This window comes from Achroia grisella, unplaced genomic scaffold (genome assembly GCF_030625045.1).
Source record: "Achroia grisella isolate CSIRO2021 unplaced genomic scaffold, CSIRO_AGI_Agris_v1 utg853, whole genome shotgun sequence".
NCBI classification, from domain to species: Eukaryota; Metazoa; Arthropoda; class Insecta; order Lepidoptera; family Pyralidae; genus Achroia; species Achroia grisella.
The window spans coordinates 2,225,064-2,248,507 of NW_026713043.1; the positions used below are offsets into that span (position 1 = coordinate 2,225,064).

At 33.4% G+C, this 23,444-nt stretch overlaps 2 protein-coding genes across 2 annotated transcripts in view; both read left to right on the forward strand.

Annotated features, from left to right (window-relative positions):
* The window catches only part of LOC131852538 (uncharacterized), a 55,337-nt gene extending 50,292 nt beyond the window's left edge, over positions 1-5,045 (forward strand). Inside the window, exons 3-4 of the mRNA XM_059203216.1 lie at positions 3,946-4,057; positions 4,722-5,045. Of these exons, the coding sequence (XP_059059199.1) occupies positions 3,946-4,041 (96 nt within the window). The 3' untranslated portion in view covers positions 4,042-4,057; positions 4,722-5,045. The remainder of the gene's footprint in view (positions 1-3,945; positions 4,058-4,721) is intronic.
* A 9,711-nt stretch (positions 5,046-14,756) lies between these two features.
* LOC131852476 (uncharacterized) overlaps positions 14,757-23,444 on the forward strand; it is a 64,671-nt gene continuing 55,983 nt past the window's right edge. Inside the window, exons 1-3 of the mRNA XM_059203140.1 lie at positions 14,757-14,797; positions 15,740-16,749; positions 17,038-17,170. Of these exons, the coding sequence (XP_059059123.1) occupies positions 14,757-14,797; positions 15,740-16,749; positions 17,038-17,170 (1,184 nt within the window). The remainder of the gene's footprint in view (positions 14,798-15,739; positions 16,750-17,037; positions 17,171-23,444) is intronic.

Below are 23,444 nucleotides of genomic sequence, written 5' to 3' on the forward strand. Positions count from 1 at the left end.
ATATATATACACAGAACACCAGACCGATACAAACAATCATACTTTTAAATAGAAATATCGGTACCATGCGAGGAATCGAACCCACTATCGAAAGTAAAACGGTGTGCTAAACCGCTAGATCAAAGAGGTCTATATAACAAAATTGTTTCATGTATAATATTAATTATTTTTTAATATATTTAACTAGCGACCAGTCCCGGCTTCGCACGCCTTAATTATCATTGAATTCCACGGCTTGTTCTATAATATGTACTCATGTATTATAGATATAAACCTCTTGATTCACTCTATCTACTGCTGAATAGATATACGCAAACAGACTGCAGAAGCGACTACATTTTATACTATATAGAGATAAACACTATACATTATGAAGAAATATATTTAAAATACAGAATCGTATCAAAAATAATCAACATTTTCTTCAATGATACGGAACCCTCTGTTTATAAATCAGACTCACACTTTACCTGTTTTTTTTTATTATAATTACCTCATATAAAACACCCATCAAATAAATGTCAGTGCCTATAATTTAATTGGAATACATATATATCCCACTAATTATTTATTTGTAATAATTAAACACGTTCGAAGTACAATCAAAGTAAATTTTGTACTATTTATTTTGCGTGGATAAGAAGAAATTCAATTGAGTTTAAAAAAAAAGAAATACAGTCAAGTTACTTGCCAGTTCTTCTGGTAACGTCCGGTGAAGCTGTAAAGGCCAGCTGCGGCCAACAGCATTAGAGTAGTCCGAAAAAAAAAGCCAGTTCTTCTCAATTGAATCTGTATAATGAACTGGACTGTAGTGAAAAAATATTGATACAAAAAAAATGTAAGTGCATAATTCAAATTCAAATTCAAAATATCTTTATTCATGTAGGTCTATTACAGACTCTTATGATATGTCAAATCTACCGTCAGTTCGGAATGATATCGAGATGAGAAGAACTGACAAGAAACTCAGCTCGTATTTTTTTCAAATAATAGTGGAACATGTTTATAATAAATATAGTTTTTAAAATTCAAATTTGGGAGAATAGAGTGACCACCAGCATATGCTATCGCAAAGAACATAAGCGGCTAAAATGTCCTACAGGATTGTTAGTAATTTTGACTGTTGTCCCGATTACTAGCAATGTACATATATTATTATTCTCTATGATTTTTTTTATCCAGCTTCCTCTTCCGGGTTTTGTTATAAGACATCTCTTTTTGTATTTATTCAATTATTTCAATCATTAATTCAATATTATATCTTATATATAAAATTCTCGTGTCACAGTTTTCGTTCCTATACACCTCCGAAACGGCTTGACCGATTCTCATGAAATGTTGTGAGCGTATTGAGTGGGTCTGAGAATCGGCCAACATCTATTTTTCATCCCCCTAAATGTAAGGGGTAGTTAACCCCTAATTTTTTATTTTTATTTTAAGGCAAAACAACGTTTGCCGGGACAGCTAGTAATAATTTATATATATAAATAAAATTGGAGTGTCTGCTTGTAATATTGAAATAACCGTTTTTTACTACATGCATATGAATATATATACGGTACATATACCAAAATAACATTTTTTATAATTTTTGTCTCAGACAAAGGTCTGTCAGTCTGTTTGTTCCGGCTAATCTCTGAAATGGCTGGACCGATTTTGACGGGACTTTTTTTGGCAGGTAGCTGATGTAATAAGGAGTAACTTAGGCTACTTTTATTTTAGAAAAATATAGTTAATTTCCTCGCGGACGAAGTCGCTGGGGTCAGCTAGTAATATAATATAATTGATAATTGGACTAATTTATTGCAACTTGCCATTTTTAAAAGCCAAAACTTCATAAATTGTTTTAATGACGACGATGCCGTTTCAAGCGCGAAAAGAAAAGTGATCCATGGGGTTGCCTCATCACAGAGATAAATTCGCATTATTTTTTTTTTAAATAACTCTAAAATCGCGATGCTATAGAGTAGCGAATAGGAATACTACACTGTAAATCAATTATATTTCAGATCAACGTGAAATAAAATAAGAATTCTGTAACACACTTGTTATGACTATTCAAAAGTGCTTAAATTAAGTTTATTTGAATAAATGATTTTCTATTCTATTCTATTCAGGTTTTCCTAGCACAGATGCCGTTTCTTATATTACAAGATGTTCGTTGTTAAAATAATTTTGTGAATACTTATAATGGAATGGAATAAATAATTTTTATTAATATTATCATTATTATTATTAATAAAACAATTTTTTTTGTAAATACAAATCAAATTAAAAATAATTCATTCAAACGGGACATTTCTTTTTTTTATAGATGTTATTATTAATAAAACAATTCTTTATGTACCTACAGTATCTTTGTAAGTACAAATCAAATTAAAAATAATTCATTCAATCAGAAATGTCCTGTCATTTTTTTTTTATGGATGATAACAGAATGATGCCCCAGCCTGCGCTAATGGATTACACTGGCGGGGCACCAGTGGCGGATGATAAGATGAGCTTGAGGTCAGGTCAGGTCATCGTACTAAATCCACCATGAATTTATCACGATGGTTTCCAGGGGAACCACGTTGAGGTCCACCTTACATGGTACATTGCTAGTAATGGGGTATTTTTTTTAATTAGAGCAATATATGTCGCTTCCTTAGTGGCGACATCCTTTTGACCTGTCTTTTGTTATGATCCTATATGTGTAATGAAATGAAATGAAATGAAATGAAATGAAATGAAATGAAATTTTATCGCATAGAATGTGGTACATTGGATGTGGTATTTTGAATATTATATTGTTCGCACATTTAGTCATTTCTGACATGCAACAGACAATGTATTCTTAAGTTTTTTTTAAATTACATATTGTAATTCAATGGGGTTATTGAGGTCAACCTGACATGGTACATTGCTAGCAATGGGTTATTTTTTTTTTTAATTAGAGCAATATATGTCGCTTCCTTAGTGGCGACATCCTTTTGACCTGTCTTTTGTTATGATCCTATATGTGTATTCTTAAGTTTTTTTTAAATTACATATTGTAATTCAATGGGGTTATTGAGGTCAACCTGACATGGTACATTGCTAGCAATGGGTTATTTTTTTTTTTAATTAGAGCAATATATGTCGCTTCCTTTGTGACGACATCCTTTTGACCTGTCTTTTGTTATGATCTTATATGTGTTTTTTTTAAATTACATATTGTAATTCAATGGGGTTATTAGTCAATATTACTAACAATCCAGTAAAACAACAAGAACCAGAGTGACCGACATAGCCCGAAGAATTGCGACTTTGAAGTGGCAATGGGCAGGGCACATAGCTCGTAGGACAGATGGCCGTTGGGGCAGTAAAGTCCTCGAGTGGCGACCACGGACCGGAAGACGCAGCGTGGGAAGGCCTCCAGCAAGTTGGACCGACGATCTGGTAAAGATCGCTGGAAGGCATTGGATGCGAGCAGCGCAGGACCGATCGTCGTGGAGATCTTTGGGGGAGGCCTATGTCCAGCAGTGGACGTCTTCCGGGCTGCGATGATGATGATGATGACTAACAATCCACATTCTTCCTGCTATGAGTATTATCTGTTTAAGAGACTAGAGAATATATACTAGTTTAGTATGTACGTAGAGTAGCCAGATTTTGTTTCAACCTATAAGGGGCAAGCGCTTAAATAGGCAAAAAAATACGGGAATTTAGTTTTTTACCCGGGACAAATTATAAAATGACAAATTGACTAGCGTAGATGTATTTAATAATAAAAAACGGAGCACGATTCGAACACGGGACAGTCAGTCCCGCCGGGACATTAAAAAATAAGCCAAAAATATAGAAATACATAGTAGGTAACATTGCCTTCCCACGAACCTATGAAACTTCGTATTAATTATTGTGTTTTTTTTTCTAATTGCACGACATATCAGTGACGTAATAGTCATTTGTTTTGTTTTGCAGCAAGTGACGGCGAAAGTATTGTTCGGCAGCGTGACGGCGATCAATGACCTCAAACGGCAGGAGAACAACGAGCGCGAAGTGCGGCGGGCGCACTAGCGACATCTATCGAAAGGTATCCAAACTTGTCAGTCATTTGAATTTCGAAAGCATGTGTACGGAAAGCAAGTAACTTGTAAATTAGTAGTACCTCTTTTGTCCGTTAGATGGCGCTGATTCATTGAATATTAAAATTTTAATATATCAAGTGAATAAACCGTCGATGTATTTACGCAACTTATAATATCTAATTGTAATATATAATTACTTCTATTACTTATACCTATAAATACATATGAAATGTAAATCAAACTTTTTACAAATTTTATAGCGCCATCTACAATGCGTTTAAGCCTTTAATATTTTTAATTCGAAAAATAATCAATAGAGGGCGTTTATTATTGTTTTGTTTTTTAATATTCTCTCTGGTTTTACTCTAATGCTATTGGGTTATGTGGTGGTGTAGTGTGGTGGATAGGGGGCGAGTGCAGATGGCACTCCAAACCCGCGGAAGGACTTATGGAGCGGCTGAATGCCAAATCCAGCCTGAAGGATACGACTTTGTTCTGAGGGGCACCACTAGGGATTCGAACCTCGGCTCAGGCCGAAATGACTTGGACGGGGCTCGATCGGAAGGGTCTGTTTGGTGGAGTGATAGACTTGTCTTTACGGATGAAAATCACCAAATTATGACAATTATAAAGGAAATTATGATAATTAATATTTTTTGTTATTTTCAGATGCTGTTGTGATACGAAAATATGGAAGCTAAGGAAGTGATCTCGGAATACAGAATTTTATTACCGTATCTAATAATGAAGTTAGCTATATTTTATACAATATATTATAGTTATTGATATACCCATATGTCTATTATATGTTAATGTATTATACTGCGTGCGCTGTAGCATGGTGCGGGTGACAGTTGTTTTTAACAATTTAAAAAAATCTTCACTGATTTCCGAAAAACAGCAATATTCATAACATTAATACTAGATTTAAAGACAAACTTGCTGTCCCCAAGTATCATTTAAAAAAAGTCAATAGGTATTTTATGGTAATAGGTATAAAAAATTACAATAAGATACCAAAGGATAAATTGGAATTACCCTTAAATGAATTTAAAACATCTGTTAAATCATATTTACTGAGGAAAGCTTACTCACTAAACGATTACTTGAATGACGAGCGTGCATGGCAATAGTTGTTCATGCACGGGATTTTCATTTAATGTTAGACATAGACACCTATATAAATATACATTGTAAATAAACTGGCATTTAAAAAAAAAGTAATTCAATTGAGTTTCTTGCCAGTTCTCAATTCGATCTATATACCGAACTGGACGGTAGATAAAAAAATTGTAATATAAAAATTTTGACGTCCCTAAACGGCTAAAATGTCCTGCATGAATAAATGATTTTTTAATTTAAATTGCTACATTTAACAATTGCTAAAATTAAGTTCTAGTATCTTATAAATGATTTAATATATTACGAATGTAGTACAGCTGAAATACTAAGTCATAGTTTGTAAATCACGGCAACTTTCCAGAGTGAAACGAAACGTTATTGAAACTGTCACCCGCACCATACTACAGCGCACATAGTATATAGTAATTTAATTAGATATATATACTTTTGTATGTTAATTGGTATCAGTGATACCTAATTGTGAGATTGATACCAGTTTTGCTACGTTAGATGCCAGAAATCCGGCTAATTGAATTAAATAGTCTTTCTTATAATATTACAAAATTATAACTCTATGGTATGAAATGAAAATATATTATTTACTCGCCACCAAGCAGCTTCGTTTTCAAGTTATAATAGCATAGATAAACGAGCTTGCGGCTCGCCTGATGGTAAGTGATTACCGCCGCCCATGAGCACCCGCAACACCAGGGGAATTCCAAGTGAGTTGTCGACCTTTTAAGAAGGAATAAACTCTTTCTTTGAAGGTTTCAATGTCGTATCGGTTCGAAAGTACCAATGTTGGAAGGTGATTCCAAAATGTGGTTGTGCGTAGCGAAAAGTAATTTGTGTTAAATGGCAAAGAAGCTTACGGCCTGCCAGATGGTAATTACCGTTCCTTCCTCCTCCGATCGATTCCCCGTCCAATACAAACTGGGATAGAAATCACGACGGCATTAACCGAGGTTCGAACCCCTAGCGGTGCCTCAGACTAAAATCATATCCGTCAGGCGGGAGTTGGCCTTCAGCCGCTCCATAAGTCCTTCCGCGCGTTTGGAGTGCCATCTGCACTCGCCCCCTATCGTCCGGTGAAGCTGTAAAGGCCAGCTGCGACCAACAGCATTAGAATAATTCGAAAAAGAACCACTTTTACGAAGAAACGAATGGGCCAACACTATTTGAGAGAAAATGTTTTAGAAAGAAGTACATTTGGATTGTGATAAGAATATAATTATAATATTGTAATGAAATGTGTTATTTAAGATAAACATTATAATATTTACACTAATATATACTTAGAGAATCAATTATCCTTACAAACTATCAACGTACAATCAAAATTCAGAATATAAGTCTTCTATTTTATAAAACTATATCATAATAAAGGGAATTGAAAATCATTCAATAAAGATAAAGAGTGAATACGCAAACACACGAATAGTCAAACATTTTAAATAATATTTTTCATTCTCTCGATATATATCTCAAAACTATATACTATAACTATGTATTTATTTTAATTTGATATACAAACTCGGCATATTATATGTAAGTTATATGATGAATAAGGAGTCATTGAAACAATACAAATATATTTTTTTTTTATAAATATATATCCGGCTCGAAGGACCAAAAGTCATAAATCAGTAAATATATATATATAATATATATATATCAAAACTATATACGTGTATATTTATTATAATTTTGTATACAAAGTCAGCATATTATATGTAAGTTATATGATGAATAAGTCATTGAAACAATACGAATATAAAATATTGTATAAATCTTATATATATATATATCCGACTCGAAGGACCAAAACTATGTATAAATTATAGTTAAATTGAGGAGATAACTCACTAGACATAACACACTGAAACGCCATTATGCTATTTTCACATGTCAGTAATAAAATGCATTTATAAAACAAATGAAAATTAAAATTATAAAAAGTTTTTACGTCTCGTACAATATTGTAATGTTTATCTTAATAATATATATTCGCTAATGCCGCATCTTGGCACGGGGAAGAGATTATTTTTTTAAATGTTTATTTTATCATAAGAATTATATTTTACTATATTAAAGTATGTTTACTTAACAAATGACTATTTATTTCGTTGTATTTTACCTACAAACTTTTAAGGGAAGAAAGTGAAAGAAAGACGGAAGAAAGAGGAATTAAAAAACCCAATTTTGCAAAAATTCCTTTATTGTTTTTTTTTCCATTACATCATCATCATCTCAGCCCGGAAGACGTCCACTGCTGGACATAGGCCTCCCCCAAAGATCTCCACGACGATCGGTTCTGCGCTGCTCGCATCCAATGCCTTCCAGCGATCTTAACCAAATCGTCGGTCCACCTTGCTGGAAGCCTTCCCACGCTGCGTCTTATTCTAAATATCATTTCAGTGGGGTCTGGGGGCCCTTTGTATCCTCGGGGCCCTGGGCTGCAGCCCAAAAAGCCCTTAGGTACATCCGCCGCTGCTCCTTCATGAAGGTAGACAGCATGATGATGGGGACCCGGGCCACGCATAACTCGATTCCAGCTGCGTCACCCTCAATGTCAGGTTCCTCCTGGTCCGTGTGTAATCGACCGATTATTATGATTCTACAATCTGGTCACATGAACATGATGGGCATGCAATGAGGATGTCAAGGCTTGTTGCATCAGCTACTTAAAACGTGAGGTGATTATTACCGTCCACTATTGCTACTGTTGCCACCAATCCATTTGGGACTACTTAAGTTGCGATATCTGCATACTATATGCTACATATTCGATTCATATTATACTACATATTCGATTCATATTATACTAGTTGCGCCCGCGGTTTCACTCGTGTGAAATTTATAGCCTATGTGTCATTGCGATAAGCTGTATTTCTGTAAAATTTCAACAAAATTCGTTCCGTAGTTTTTGCGTGAAAGAGTAACAAACATCCATCCATATTCACATACTTTCGCGTTTGCTTGCTTGTATAAACTTAAATATTGTAATGGGTGAAAACTGATTGTTACAGCCTATGCTGTAAGTAATATAAATGACGTAGTGGAGTTACTTGAAATAGTCATGCTTGCTATAAAGTTCAAACTTGTGGCGGCGTGGTGACTTGAGTCAATGTGTCTTATAATCTAATATAGTTGAGTGATGATGGCTGGGGTCGTGAACGAGTTCTGCTTGTGGAGACTGGTCTGTTTGGGTTATTTGCTTTTGACTAAATTGTAATAGCACATGCTGGTGGTCACTCTATCATCTCTTTGAATTTAAAAATGAATCTGTATTATTGTAAACAATATTTGAAAAGAATACAAGCTGAGTTTCTAGTCAGTTCTTAGCTCGAAAGCACTCCGAACTGACGGTAGATTTGACATATCATAAGTGTCTGTAATAGACCTACATGAATAAATATATTTTGATCACAATTATTCAATGCGGAAACCTGACTACCGTTACGACCTTCTCTAATGGTGATCAAATTCCAACCGTTATTGAGTCTACACCCATATCGCGACACGTGTTTCGCCTCTGAACGGGGCATCATCAGACTTTGAATAGAGTTCAAATAAGCTTGGAAGCCTAGTATTTGTGTTTGTATTCATATGTAAGATTGTTTGTATTGATCTGTGCGTTTTCTATGTCCCTATATATTTAAAAATATGAAGTTAAATGTTAAAAAAAAAATTGTTGTTAACATCTGACAATAGCCCAAACAACCAAAAAAAAAACAGTTGTTCAGTACCCATAACACAACCTCTTCTTAGCTTGGGACTAGATGGCGCTGTGTGAATTGTATAAGATTATTATTTTATTCTACTAAGAGCATCTCGCGGTTTAAACCGTATCTGTTATGTTAATTTAGTTTTAAACGAAAAACAGTAACTACCATCAAATTATCCCTATTTCTTTTAATGGTGCACTGACTTGCGCTAACGGCATACGCTGGCAGGGCACCAGTAGAGGATGATAAGCTCAGAATCAGTTTAATCAGACAGCATCGTGATGAAATTACAGGAATTAACTATGATAGTTTCCCGGAGGAACCGCGTGGAGATCGACCTGACACATTGCTAGCAAAGGATCACCCATTACGAATGTGTAACCAAAATTCTATTTAGTAACATTGAAACGTGGTGACAGTGGACCAGAGACAAAAAGTTACCATTATACGTTTCAAATTAAAAAAAAATTAACAATCATAGGCATAAATTCTACCATTATCAAGTAAATAAAAAACTGGCCAGGAGTATTTCGATTTTTAATTTCATACCAAGATCCACATTTTCACAAAAAGGCGCTAAACAACTAGTAAGGAACTAGGCAGTATGGCTTATTACCTTCGCCTGTCTGAATTACACGAATTATAAAACAACATTCAAAATTAGAATGGCGGGCAATCGATCTCTCTGAATCGTATCTTATTATGGAACAGTTAAATTCATTAAAAAGCAAATTCCGGAGCCAAAAGAAGAGAGAAAAAAAAGCTAATTGAAACGTTCGATCAAGGAGTCCTGTAGCATACGACTGCAGCGGTCGTTCCTCTGTTGAAACTTATTATAGTAGGTATAGAATGACAATGGCAGTGACGGTTTTTATCGAAAGGTCTTTAACCGTGCGCCACAAATCGCTCATGTCCGGTGTTAGGCGATATTTAATGATTTTCGCCTTAGGCGCTGTGGCTGTGTGTTACACAGACGCCAATTGTAAATTAAACGAATGTTTTATTTATAACAACAACCCGGCTTCGCACGGATGTATTTACAATCTTTGAATTCAATAAAATTCAAATTATCTTTATTCATATAGATCTATTACGGACTCTTATGATATGTCAAATATACCGTCAGTTCGGAATGATTTTCGAGAAGAACTGACAAGAAACTCAGCTAGTATTCTTTCCAAATAAATGTTGTACATGTTGTTCAACATTTATTTGGAAACAAATACATAAACATTTACAACATTTGTTGTAAATTTTACAATAATACAGACTCATTTTTAAATTCAAATTTGGGAAAATAGAGTGACCGAACTGAGTGAATTACTGGCTTGTTCTAGACAGGCATGTATTATACATGTAAATATTTGTCTTGAATAACTCTATCTATTGATGAAAACTGCATCAAAATCTATGGCGTAGTTTAAAAGATACAAGCGAATAGACAAAGGTGGGGTTTTTGTTTTATACTACGCAAAATTGATTAATTATTGAGGATATATTGATTAAAAATTGAAAATATGAATACTATTATCTAAATATATGTATATAACTCAAAGGTGACTGACATAGTGATCTATCAACGCACAGCCCAAACCACTGGACGGATCGGGCTGAAATTTGGCATGCAGGTAGATGTTATGACGTAGGTATCCGCTAAGAAAGGATTTTGATTAATTCTACTCCCAAGAGGATAAAATAGGGGATGAAAGTTTGTATGAATCTTTATCAATATTAAACCGATGGGGCTGAGACTTTGCATGCATAAAGCTACTATGACGTAGGCATCCCCTAGGAAAGGATTTTGATAAATTCCACCCCTTAGGGGATAAATGTACGCGAGCGAAGCCGCGGGCAAAAGCTAGTATATATATAAAATTACTACTGATGAATGGCATATGTTGTCTATTGCATGTCAGTAATGACTAATGTATTGAATTGATGTTAATTATGTTAAACCATCAATGTAAAACCACATTTAAGTAATAAATTTCATTTCATTTCAATTCATTTCAAAGATAACATAAAGAACTCATTCAAAGCTTACTAGTCTTCATTTCATTACTTAATGTATTTTGGTAATCGGATATTCAGTTCTTTGGTTGCTGAACTGTCAACACTAGGCTTCCAAGATATATCTGAACTCTATTCAATGCCTGATGATGCTTCGTTCCGAGACGAAACACGTGTCGCAATATGGATGTAGACTCAATAACTGTCGGAATTTGATCACCATTAGAGAAGGTCGCAATGCTTTGAGTTGCGGTGGTCAGGTCCCGCTAAATATTTGTGCTCTCACTCATAGAATAGAATTGAAAATCCTTTATTCAAATAAACTTAATTTAAGCGCTTTTGAATAATTCGGAAAGATGTTTCATCACTAGAAGAATGAGCAAGAAACACGCGTGTTGCTCTTTTAAATAATCGTTGTAACTTTACATTTTTAAGTCGAAACGTGTGAATACAAACTACCAACCAGTACTACTTTATTAGAGTCAAATATTAAATATACAATAAGATTAAATCAGTCGTAGTGATTAGAGCGGACCAGTCCCTACAAACTGCACATACTAAATGTAGTGGAATTAAACAAAATAATATAAATACATTAAGTAATTAAAAAATCTCTTTAATCTACATACAATCTTACTAATATTATAATCGCGAAAGCTTGTAAGTAGGGCTGTATGGATGTTTATAGCTCATTCACGACAAAAACTAATTTGATGAAACTTACAGTATTATAGCTTATACATCAGAATAACACATCTTAAACTTATTAATACTATATTATAAATGCGAAAGTTTGTAAGTATGGATGTTTGTTACTCTTTCACGCAAAAACTACTGAACGGATTTTGATGAAACTTTACAATAATATAGCTTATTCATCAGAATAACACATAGGTTATATTTTTTATTGAAATTTAACGCGTGTATAACCGCAGGCACAGCTAGCACACGTAAATATGAAGTTAGAAATCGATTTTTGAGTTCGGTGTGATGAATGTCAAAAAAAGCTCATTTCGCTGCAAAACAAGCACGCAAACGAAAGATCATCGCTCGCGCGAGGCCTTATAACTGTACTATAATCACGGCAGCCTCCCAACATTATGTAACTTAGTCCTCAAACGATTGGCCGATCACGAAGACGCGGCCGGGACATCTTGTATACCTACTGGATTCTTTAAACGATATTAGTGTGTGCTTGGCCTAATTTTTAACGTGTTCTGTACGGATTTTTAATGTTATGAGACAGACGTGGGCGTGATCTCTCGCATACCTACTACGGGATATGTTACACGTTATTAGTGTGTGCTTGGCCTAATTTTGAACGCGTTGTGTACGGTTTTTTTTTTAATTTAATGGGACAAAGGAATTAGTGTGGTATGACTGATGTTGATGTAGTTTGATTTCAAAGATGGAAATATTAAGGTTGGTTGTGTTGTTCTTTTTATGGTTGATAATGGAATGGTGCACCCGCCTGCGCTAACGGTTTACGCTGGCGGGGCACCAGTATTGGAAAATAAGATGAACATGAAGTCAGGTCAGTTAGCCCATCGTGACAAATTCACCAAGATTTTATCACGATGGCTTCCAATGGGAACCGCGTGGAGGTCAACCTGAGATGGTACATTGCTAATTGGATTATCAGTCCACATTACTAACAATCTCTTTTCCCCCGGTTAATTGTGTTTATCATATAGATTTATAGCTTTTATATGTTTACTTTTATATCTTTAAAAGTAGGCAACAGATTTTGATGCAGTTTTTAGGAATAGATAGAGTCATTCAAGAGGAAGGTTCATATGTAGGTACACCCGTGCAAAGCCGTGGCCAGTAGCTAGTTGATGTATATTTAAACTAAGGACACGGTTTTTTCTATGTTAAAAGTCCTATGTCAATGAATCTATTTCTCTATGAAATTATTCCTATGAAGCTAGCATTTGATGAATTTCTGGAATAGATACCTAATAGTAGTAAAACTAAAACTATATCTCGTGACACAGTTTTCGTTCCCATACTCCTCCGAAACGGCTTGACCGATTCTCATGAAATTTTGTGAGCGTATTGAGTAGGTCTGAGAATCGGCCAACATCTATTTTTCATCACCCTAAATGTTAGGGGTAGTCCACCCTTGATCTTTTTTTATTTTTTAGACAGAATTTTTAGTTTCAATTTTTTTATGATACATAAATATAACATACAAAAATACATACAATCCTAAATTTTCACCCTTCTATCATCAACCCCTATTTTTTTATAGCGTTATTAATTTATATGGCAAAACAACGTTTGCCGGGACAGCTAGTTTTTTTTATATTTATATATTTTTGATGATATTTATAATAATTTAGATGGTCGTAGTAGCAACGCTAAATCGACCAGTTACTGAGCACCAGTTTACCTTAATCAAATCAAAATATCTTTATTCATGTAGGTCTATTACAGACTCTTATGATATGTCAAAACTACGGTCAGTTCGGAGCACTTTCAAAAATTGACAAGAAACTCAGCTCTTATTCTTTTCAAATGAACTTGTATATGTTTACAAAACTACAGATTCATTAATAAATTCAATTAGGGAGAATGTAGAGTGACCACTAGCATAATAAAATATATATAAGGTAGCTTATAAATTATTACTTCTGTACCGTTAAAAAATAGAAAAATATAAACAAATCTATTTATTATGCTGGTGAGTTGAACTTTTTTCTTATTGTATGAAGTTCTCTGTGATCTAGCGGTTTACCACAGCGCTTTACTTCTGATGCTCACGGGTTCGATACCTCGGACGGTCCACCATTTATAATCATTACTATGATTATTTGTATTCGTCTGGGTGTTATCTATGTATCTCACAAAATTTGTATCTAAGATCTATCGGATGTACAGCTGTGAATGTTATTGTATTTGACAACAAATATTTAAATTTAAGAATACTTATACTAGGTATAATAAATAAAAAACTATTAAATAAATATTATATATATATAAATCAGAGTAACATAAGTATAAGATATTAGATCTGTTTTGGTTTTGCTAGTATAAATTCAGATTTCTGTACTTAAATACTAAAAATATTGTAAAAGTGTTTGTATCCTGAATAAATAAATAAAAGTCTTCTGAAAAAAAACCCATAAAAATGTTCTGCTTAGCTTGAGACTAAATAGCGCTATATGAGTTGTCTAGTATGTCCAGGGATATTATTATTATTATTATCCTTGTCTAGTCAATAATAATGCTTAAAATTATTTAAAAAAAACCTTAGGAGTACATATACAGGATCATAATAATAAGACATAGGCCACAAGGATGTCGTCACAAAGAAAGCGACAGATATTACTTAAAATAACATAAAAATACTTTGAAATCAAATAGATAGTTAATTGATTTATTGCCAACATAACCCAAATAATACAATTTACAATAAGACACAAAATGAGAAATAAATAATAACACAGAAAGTTGTCAATAGGAGCTGCCTCAGCTGTTGCTGATATAAGCACAACATTAATGAGGTGCACCTATACAGCGCAGGTTTTCAGGCAGCCCCCATTACTCATTAAAAAAAAACTAAGATGCGGGTATTATTATACTATATACAGATACATATAAATTTAATATAACAAAAAGATAAAATACATTAAATAAGATCTAGGATACACAAATATATATATATATAAAATGAATTACAATATTCAATGCTCATAAAAACCAAAATCAGTTACAATAACAGTATCAAAACGAAAACAAATTAAAGAGAAAAAGAAAAGCCAATCCGTGTCACCGTTAAATATAAGTAATTTCTGTCCTGTTCGCAATATAATCACGGATGTATATAATCACTTATGCAATGAAACACATATGTCACTTGGATCTCGAAAACTGCAAAACGTAAGCGATAATGTGATTACCTAACGTCTTATTGATGTAATGTTTACACGAAAAAGGTGGCATAGAGAAACAGCGATAGAAACAAACATAGATATGTAAGTTACGAAACTATGTACCAACACTTCAGTATTAGATGTACAAATATATAAAACAAGCATATATTTGATACGATATTGAAACGGTCAAGAAAAGAGCGAGATTCCATCTGAAAAGGTTGGTAACGCACTGGAAATCTCCTGGTGTTGCGAATTGAGCAAAAAGCTCGTTTGTTCCCGATGCTATAAAAACATCAAAATTCTTCATTTAAGTAACACAATTTTTATTTAATTCTAGTTTTTAATTAATTGTAGGAACCTCCTTTTAAGCATGAAAATTTCTGTGCCAAGAGGCTTGCATAGTTTATTTATAAAAGTGTATATAACTATATTAATATTTATTTACAATTATTGTCAACTGTATGGTAAATGCAACATTTGACATGGGTACAACAATTCGCTGGGTAATCTAACGTAGTAGGGAGCAGGCATACTGCCACTTATAATTTATTGTGATCTTTTCTTTTACCGGAGATTCAGTCAGTAATATAAATCAATACACAATTTGAACTAACAACCTCTTGAGCATAATTCGGGGTAGTAAACCACTAAACCACGATGACTGTAATACGATACATAAATAAATTCGCTCAACATCAGATTACAAAATAAATCAAGCAATAGTCGTAGTATTTACACAAATCTAGCAGTATTTGTTGAATAGTGAAAAACAATTTGTATTTGGCAATTTAATTACTCTGTAAAGTAACCGCAACCGATAATCGACAGAGCGAGATGATTTCACTAACTAAATTTTGCAACACATTCCTTTTTTGCAGTTAAAACTTGTTTACACTAAACGGATGTAGCATAAATAACTGTTTAATTATATGGTTTTCTTTTACAGATACAAATACATCTTTATAAACATACTTTGCATGTTAAACACAATCGTCAGTGATGAACAGACAGAAGGCAATATAACATCAGACGAACATAATAATTGTCCTTTTTCTAAAATTATTGAAGATATATTTAGGATACATAATAAAACTTCAGATGCTGGTATTTATATTAAAAATAGTGAACGCGCTAAACTGTTCCTTAGTACCATAGCTAACGTAACAGCAAATGATAACACGAATGATACTGATCAGGAAACTCTAGTTAACAACATTATAGCATCAATAAACAGAATAAAAAATAACATATCATCTGTAAATGATACTAAATTGAACCAAGCTATAATTCTAAATATTTCCGATTATAATAAAAATGATGTTAAGACGTCTACAGAAAATTCCGTTAATGGTGTTACCCAAATAAAAAGTGGTATTGAAGATAAATTTGATATAATGTCATTAAACAATACTTCAAAAGGTAACAATGTGACTAATATGAGTAATGAAGTATCTAATATAACAACAGAAAAAACTAACTACGTAGAAATTTTAACTATAGAACCTAACAATACCAATAACCATAATACATCTCATAACATAATTGAAGTTCTCAAACATTTAATGCCTATGTTTAATAGTACATTAACAAAAGAACTACATAACATCACCATCATAGAGAGAAACCATAACAGAAACCATTCGTTTACTGCAACTAAAAATGTATCTACTATCGTCGTAACTTATTGTGATAAAGAAAATCTGACAAAAGCTAATATAACTGGTGATGAAACTGATGATGGACTAGAAACTGATTTGAAAGTCCCTTTAGATGATGAAAAAGATTATTATCTCGAAGACAATATAGAAGAAGACACCAGTGACGAAGAGGATGACTTTGAGAAGCCTGTGAATGTAACGAACGAAGTAAAAAGAGATATATTGGAAGCTGCTGAATATGGAATGCAAAAGATGCATGAGTTGTATAGTGTTTTGGAACCAAAGCTGTATTCTATGGGTAAGTTTTTAAAGTAATATAACATGTATTTGATACCCACAGGCATATATATTTGAACACAGACTTTAACAATAAACAAAAGAGTTGTTTATTGTTAAAGACTGTGGTCAAATTCAGAATAGATTAATATTGTTTGTCTTTAATATTATTTGTGTATAGTCTTACTGAATGTTACATTAAGTATGGTCGAATTTTGACCACTGGGCGACCATAGTATTTATGTAAGTGCTGAAAATGAAGTTTATTTGAATACAGATTATTAATATTTTATTCTATTGACGCCTTCAGGTCTATGGTTGGATGAGAGTAATCCTGCCCGATACGTAGCAGCGTTCAATGCACCAACCGAAGATGCTGCAAAGTTCTCCCGTTACGGATACGCCTCGTTGCAAGCTGCGCAGCGTCTAAAACAACTTACCAGGTTAGTTATTTCTGCGAATGTGCTCAGGAACTCCATAACCTCATTCCTCCAGCACCGTTCCACCACCGTACAACAAGACGTAGAAAGTAGCTCCACCTATATACTATTGATAAGCCTGCTGCCCTGTACCAATTGATTTGCATCATCTGCTCTTATGCGAGCAGCTAAGGTATGGAACTCTCTCCCAGCGTCTATGTTACCTGCCTCTTACAACGTTAGGTCTTTCAAGTCAAAAGTGAATAGGCACTATTTGAGCTTGCGTGTAACAGCTTAGACCGCATCATCCCTTAACATCAGGTGAGAATACAGTCAAAACCTCTCAATATAGATAAAAAAATCTAAATAGTACATTGAAAGAGACCCTGATTAAGACATTGTACAATTGTGTAATCGTCTGCGTGTATCCTCTCACGCTATCTTCTACTCCGCGAGCCAGAGCCTAATTTCGTCAATAATTTCCTGTTGGTCGGAAACTTCTAAAATGGTTAAGATTCTTAAGATGTGAAGAAAGTCAGCTGTGGTTCCGAGAGGAGATTGAGGAGTACATAACCCTCGTAAATATTTTTTATATAAAAATAGATCTTATGCAACTATAACTTTAAAGTTTATATTTGGGAAATTTATTTTATCATGTCTGCTTAATAGATTGCATGGATTTCATAAATACTAGTAGAGATCTAGACGTTCGACTAAGTCGTCTGCTTGAGTACCTCTTTCTTACCTATTTCAGCCGCAAGCTGTATTTTCATGAGATAAGACAGTGAAATTGCAGGGTAAGAGTTATGAAATCATAATCCTCTAGAATAGCAATGCATCACGGGAGTCATATGATAACATGATGGTTCAAATGCCATTAGAAATAGAAATAATCGTTATTCATATAAACACAATACAAACACTTTTGAATAGTCATATTTTTTTAATCCATCACTCATTCGGAACGCAGCCTCATCACAAGAAGAATGAGCAAGAAACTAGCGTAGTGCTCTTTTGAATAGATATTTTTTTCAATAAATAATTACACAATAACAGTTAAGAGGCATGCGATAATCAACATAGAAACCGCTACGCACTCCTTCTTAGTGCAATCAGTTAATTTTAAGAATTTTAAGTTTATTTTTTCAGGCAGATCTAGAACAGACTCTGGTAGTTTGTTGTGAAACCTTACGCAATTACATTATTAACATTTTTATATTAAGCTTTTTTGCAAAGGAGATGTTGTATACGTACTTCTAATGTTAAGATCCATTCAGCTGTAAAGGGATCCAACAAACAGACAAACACGTTTTCCTATTTATAGTCTTAGCACGAATTAATATGGATGTAATCGGTAGTTCTAAGTTCCTGTTAAACAGTTGCTTCTAACCATACGTGCAAAACAAGTTTATTGATGATGTACATCCTGTCACTCAGGCTTGTGACTACTCGTATGTACATAGGTATTTGGCGGTTACCAACTTTATTGGAAGTCATTCTAGGGCTACAACCTTATGTAATAATAGCTGTACGCGCGACTTCGTTCGCGTGGAACTTAACTTTATTTTTCTAAAATAAAGAAGCCTAAGTTACTCCTTATTATATAAGCTACCTGCCAATAAAAGTCCCGTCAAACTCGGTCCACCCATTTCAGAGATTAGCCGGAACAAACGACAGATAGACAAAAATTGTAAAAATGATGACAAGCATCCGTTCTATAACAATGATGAGTAGGTATATTTCGAAATTTCGAGCGATTTGTAAATTGCTAAATCATTTTACGATGAGACTTTCACTGAAGAATATTTTAAATATTACACAATGAAACAGAACAGTAAAACTACAATAACGCGGTCAGGGATAATAAAATAAAATTCTTGTGAAAGTAGAATATATTATAATAATACAATATTATTATTATTCAGTAATATTATATTTACATACATAGTATAAAACAAAGTTGCCGCAGCTGTCTGTTAGTTTATATGATTTAAATAACGCAACACGATTTTAATGCAATTTTCAGCAATAGATAGAGTGATTCAAGAGGAAGGTAAATATCTGTCAGCATATAATTTAAATAGAGGTTAGAAATTTATTTAAAATATTAGGGTAACATAATTAATATTGTGAATATTTTTCAATACTCCATGTACTATTGATCCATCGTTATCTTTACATAATATAAAACAAAATAGACGCCGTTGTCTGTTCGCTTATATCTTTTAAATTGCGAAACGGATTTTAATGCTGTTTTCAGCAATAGATAGAGTGATTCAAGAGGAACGTTCATATGTATAATACATGCGTGTTATAGTATAGAACAAGTCGAGAAATTCAAAGATTTGTAATTCATCCGTGCAAAGTCGATATAGTTCGCTAGTATAGAATATTTTAAACAAATTGGTCATATAATAAAATACTCGAACATTTTATTAAATAGTTGCATTTCTTAAAACTCGTTTAGTCCAAAGCTAAAGTAACTCATATAATTAATGTAATTATCTTTTGGAGCTATTAATACCAGAATTTTTTTATGAAATCCAACTAGAAAAATGTCATTGGACTTTCCTTATGTCAATCTGTACGTTTAAAATAAAGATTGTGGCCCAATCACAATTGAAATATAAAAAAAATATTGTCATTTGATTATTTAACATTTTATTACATGTACGTACAAAAATAACATGAATTAAAATTTTATTGTGATAACTAAAGCCGCATCAGTCAGGCAGGAGTTTTTTTATGCTATGGGGAAGAAACGAGCTTACTGCTCACCTGATGGTAAGTGATTACCATCGCCCATTAGCCATCACCCTGGTGTTGCGGGTGCTCATGGGCGGCGGTAATCATTTACCATCAAGTGAACCGCATGCTCGTTTTCCCCTGTATTATAAAAAAAAAGTCTACCTTTCAAACAGTGAAAGAATTTCTCAAATCGGCGCAGTAGTTCTAGAGTTTTCGATCCTAATAACAAAATCAGCTCTCTCTCTTGCACTCTCTTTATATTTTTTCCCCTCTGATCAATATCCAATTCAAACGGAGCTCAAAATTATGACGGTCACAGGCAAGACTCTATGCTCTAAGACTAAAGTCGTATCCGTCGGGCGGGAGTTGGCCTTCAGCCATAACTTCTTCGTTAAATTTGAGGTGCCTTCTGCACTCATCGGCCATGTTGGTTCGGTGAAGCAGTAAAGGCTAGTTGCGGCCAACAGTATTAGAATTAGAAGAACAAACTATTTGAAAAACCAAAGCTGTATCAATCAAACCTAAAGCCATACCTAAGGCTTTAGTTTTAGCATTGGAAGAGTTAGAGGTAAAAACAGTTTTAGAAATATTTCGTATTTTTAAAATTGTTGTCTTGTTTTTTCCCTATGTTATAAAAATACTCTTAGAATGACTGATAAAACATTTATTCAAATAAACTTACAAAGCACTTTTGTATCAATCAATTTTTTTTAATCTACCTTTAGTTTTATAATTGGAAGAGTTAGAAGTAAAAAAAAAATAAAAATATTTCGTATTTTATTTATAAAATACGAAATATTTTTAATTTTTTTTTAAGTAGGGCTACTATCAATTAAAACTAAAGCCACTAAAGTCTTTCCTAAAGCTTTCGTTTGGAAGAGTTATAAGTACAAACAATTAAAAAAATAATACGAGTTTTTAAAATTGTTGTCACGTTTTTCCCTATGCTATTAAAAACTCCTGCCTAGACTAGGATACCTATCAGGCGTTACAGGTTCAGTTTTCGAAAAATAAAGCCGTAGGTTAAGTAAGTATTAGTTTTTAAATATTATATTATATGTATGTTAGTCTATAAGGTATTTATAATATGGGCCTAGTTTACTGAAATAAATAAATAAATAGCATTAGAAGAATTAGAAGTACAAACAATTTAAAAAATGTTTCGTAACATATTTATTTTTCTCAAAACCAAACAACCTTGATTATAAGTGAATGTTGCATATATTCGATGTAATATTTTGGTTAATTGAGATCAGAGGACAAAATCAAAACTATCGGATGTGATCCGAAGAACCTTGCAAACGCCTGCGCATTGTAAGAAGTCTGAAGAAATCTTATAGATTTGAGATGCAAATTAAAGCATATATCTATGTTTTTTATTTAAAAACTAGCGGCATTATGCGGCATTTTGGAAATATAGGTAGTTATTATGACGGCCTCGGTGGTATAGCGGTTTAGCACGCCTCCTTGCTCCTGATGGTTGCGGGTTCGATTCCTCGCACGGCACAAACATTTATATTCATGAGTACGATTGTTTGTATCAGTCTGGGTATTTTCTATGTATAATATGTATGTATTTACGAAAAAAATATCTATGTATTTGTATCAGTTATCTAGTATCCATAACACGAACTTTAGCTAGCTTAACTTGGGTCTAGATGGCGCTGTGTGATTTGTCCTGAGATTATTATTATTAGCAAGGGCGGATCCAACTTTGGCGCCAGGAGGGGGTGACATAGTCGTGGTCAAGTCAAGAACTTAATAATTTAATTTTGATAACAATGAATACAAGTAAAAAGTAGGTATTTTATTAATGTACGTAAGTACTGTAATATTAATAAAATTTGTATGGTGACAAAATATATAAATAAAATCATTATGTTCAATTAGTGGTTCATCTAAGACTTGGGCTCAGGGGGTCATGACCCCCATGACCCCCATGACCCCCTCCCTGGATCCGCTATTGGTTGTTAGGTGAGAGGAGACTATTGAATATAGATTAGACTATTTTTTTTTTACAGTTAAGCTGGTGATTAGTTCCTAGGACATGCCAAGTCTCTCGTTGCCTTATTTTGCGAGCTAATTTCTATTTCTTGAATCTATCTAAGCAGGGAACTGTAAACCGCTTTTGATGCTCATCATTTTCTAACCGGTTTCTATCTTTTATATCTTGTAACATGCCTGTAAGTATACCTACACATTACTAGTTTCTACATGCATTTAACAAGTTTAGATGCTTGATTAATGATGTTTTTTATGTAATTGGAAGCATAGAATGCCAAATAAGCTAACGGCCAACCTGATGGTAAGTCAAAACTTCGCCTATACACATGATAGAAAAACAGCCATCACGTAATCATGTGACGGCCGTGATATTCATGATTTGCCATTTTTTTCGCAATTAACACAGCGCCATCTAGTCCCACGGTAAGCAGAGCTTGTGTTATGAGTACTAGACAACTGATATAAATCTTTAGATTTTTTTTGTAAATACATATACAGTACACATAGAGTACAGCCATATGGTACAACGAATCATACTCATGAATACAAATTTGTGCCGCGCAAGGCCTCAACCCGCGACCATCGGAAGTAAATCGGTGTGCACAACCGCTAGATCACCGAGGCAAAAGAACACCTGGTTTAGACGCTTAAGCCAAACTCTTTTATATTAATTTCCAGTGATTATTATTTACGAGTGAACAAATATTAATTGCATTCCCACGTCGATCATTTGTGATAAATCGACTTGTATAACTGGGTAATGATTTTTGCAATATATTTAATGATTGTAATATAATCATGTTATGAAATGATATATAGAAACAGAGTTAGAAATTAGAATTCTGCTTTATTTTCATTGTATAGAAGACAAGATTAGAATAGAATAGAAATAGAATAGAATATAGATAATAATAATATACTATGGAACTGGCATTGAAGTGTTTATGAATGAGAATAATGTTTTTAATTCCTAATTATTTATATAATAAATAATAAATTCATCCAGATTTATACAATACTAGCTTTTGCCCACGGCTTCGCTCGCGTTAATTTGTCCCCTTAGTGGTGGAATTTATCAAAATCCTTTCTTCGGATTACGTCATAGGATGTCTCACGTCATACAAACATCTACCTATAGAGATGAATGCTAAATTTTTAACGGATGCCTACGTCATAATATCCATCCAGTAGTTTGGGTCCAGGGCTGTGCGTTGATAGATTACTACGTCAGTCACCTTTGACTTATATATTTAGATGTATGAATTTAGGAAAAAATATATATCTATGTATTTGGACCAGTTATCTAGAACCTACCCACATGTGCTTTAGCTAGCTTTACTGGGGTCTAGATGGCGCTGTGTGAATTGTCCTGAAGAAGAATATACAACTTATTTTGACACGCCTTTGACCACTTTTTTCAAATTATGGTTTATTAACATTAAACAATATAAATCAACAGCAATATTTATTTTATATATTTATCCATGAACAATGTACATTGTATTTGAATGTTGATAAAATTAATAAATTTACATCTTGTCATTTT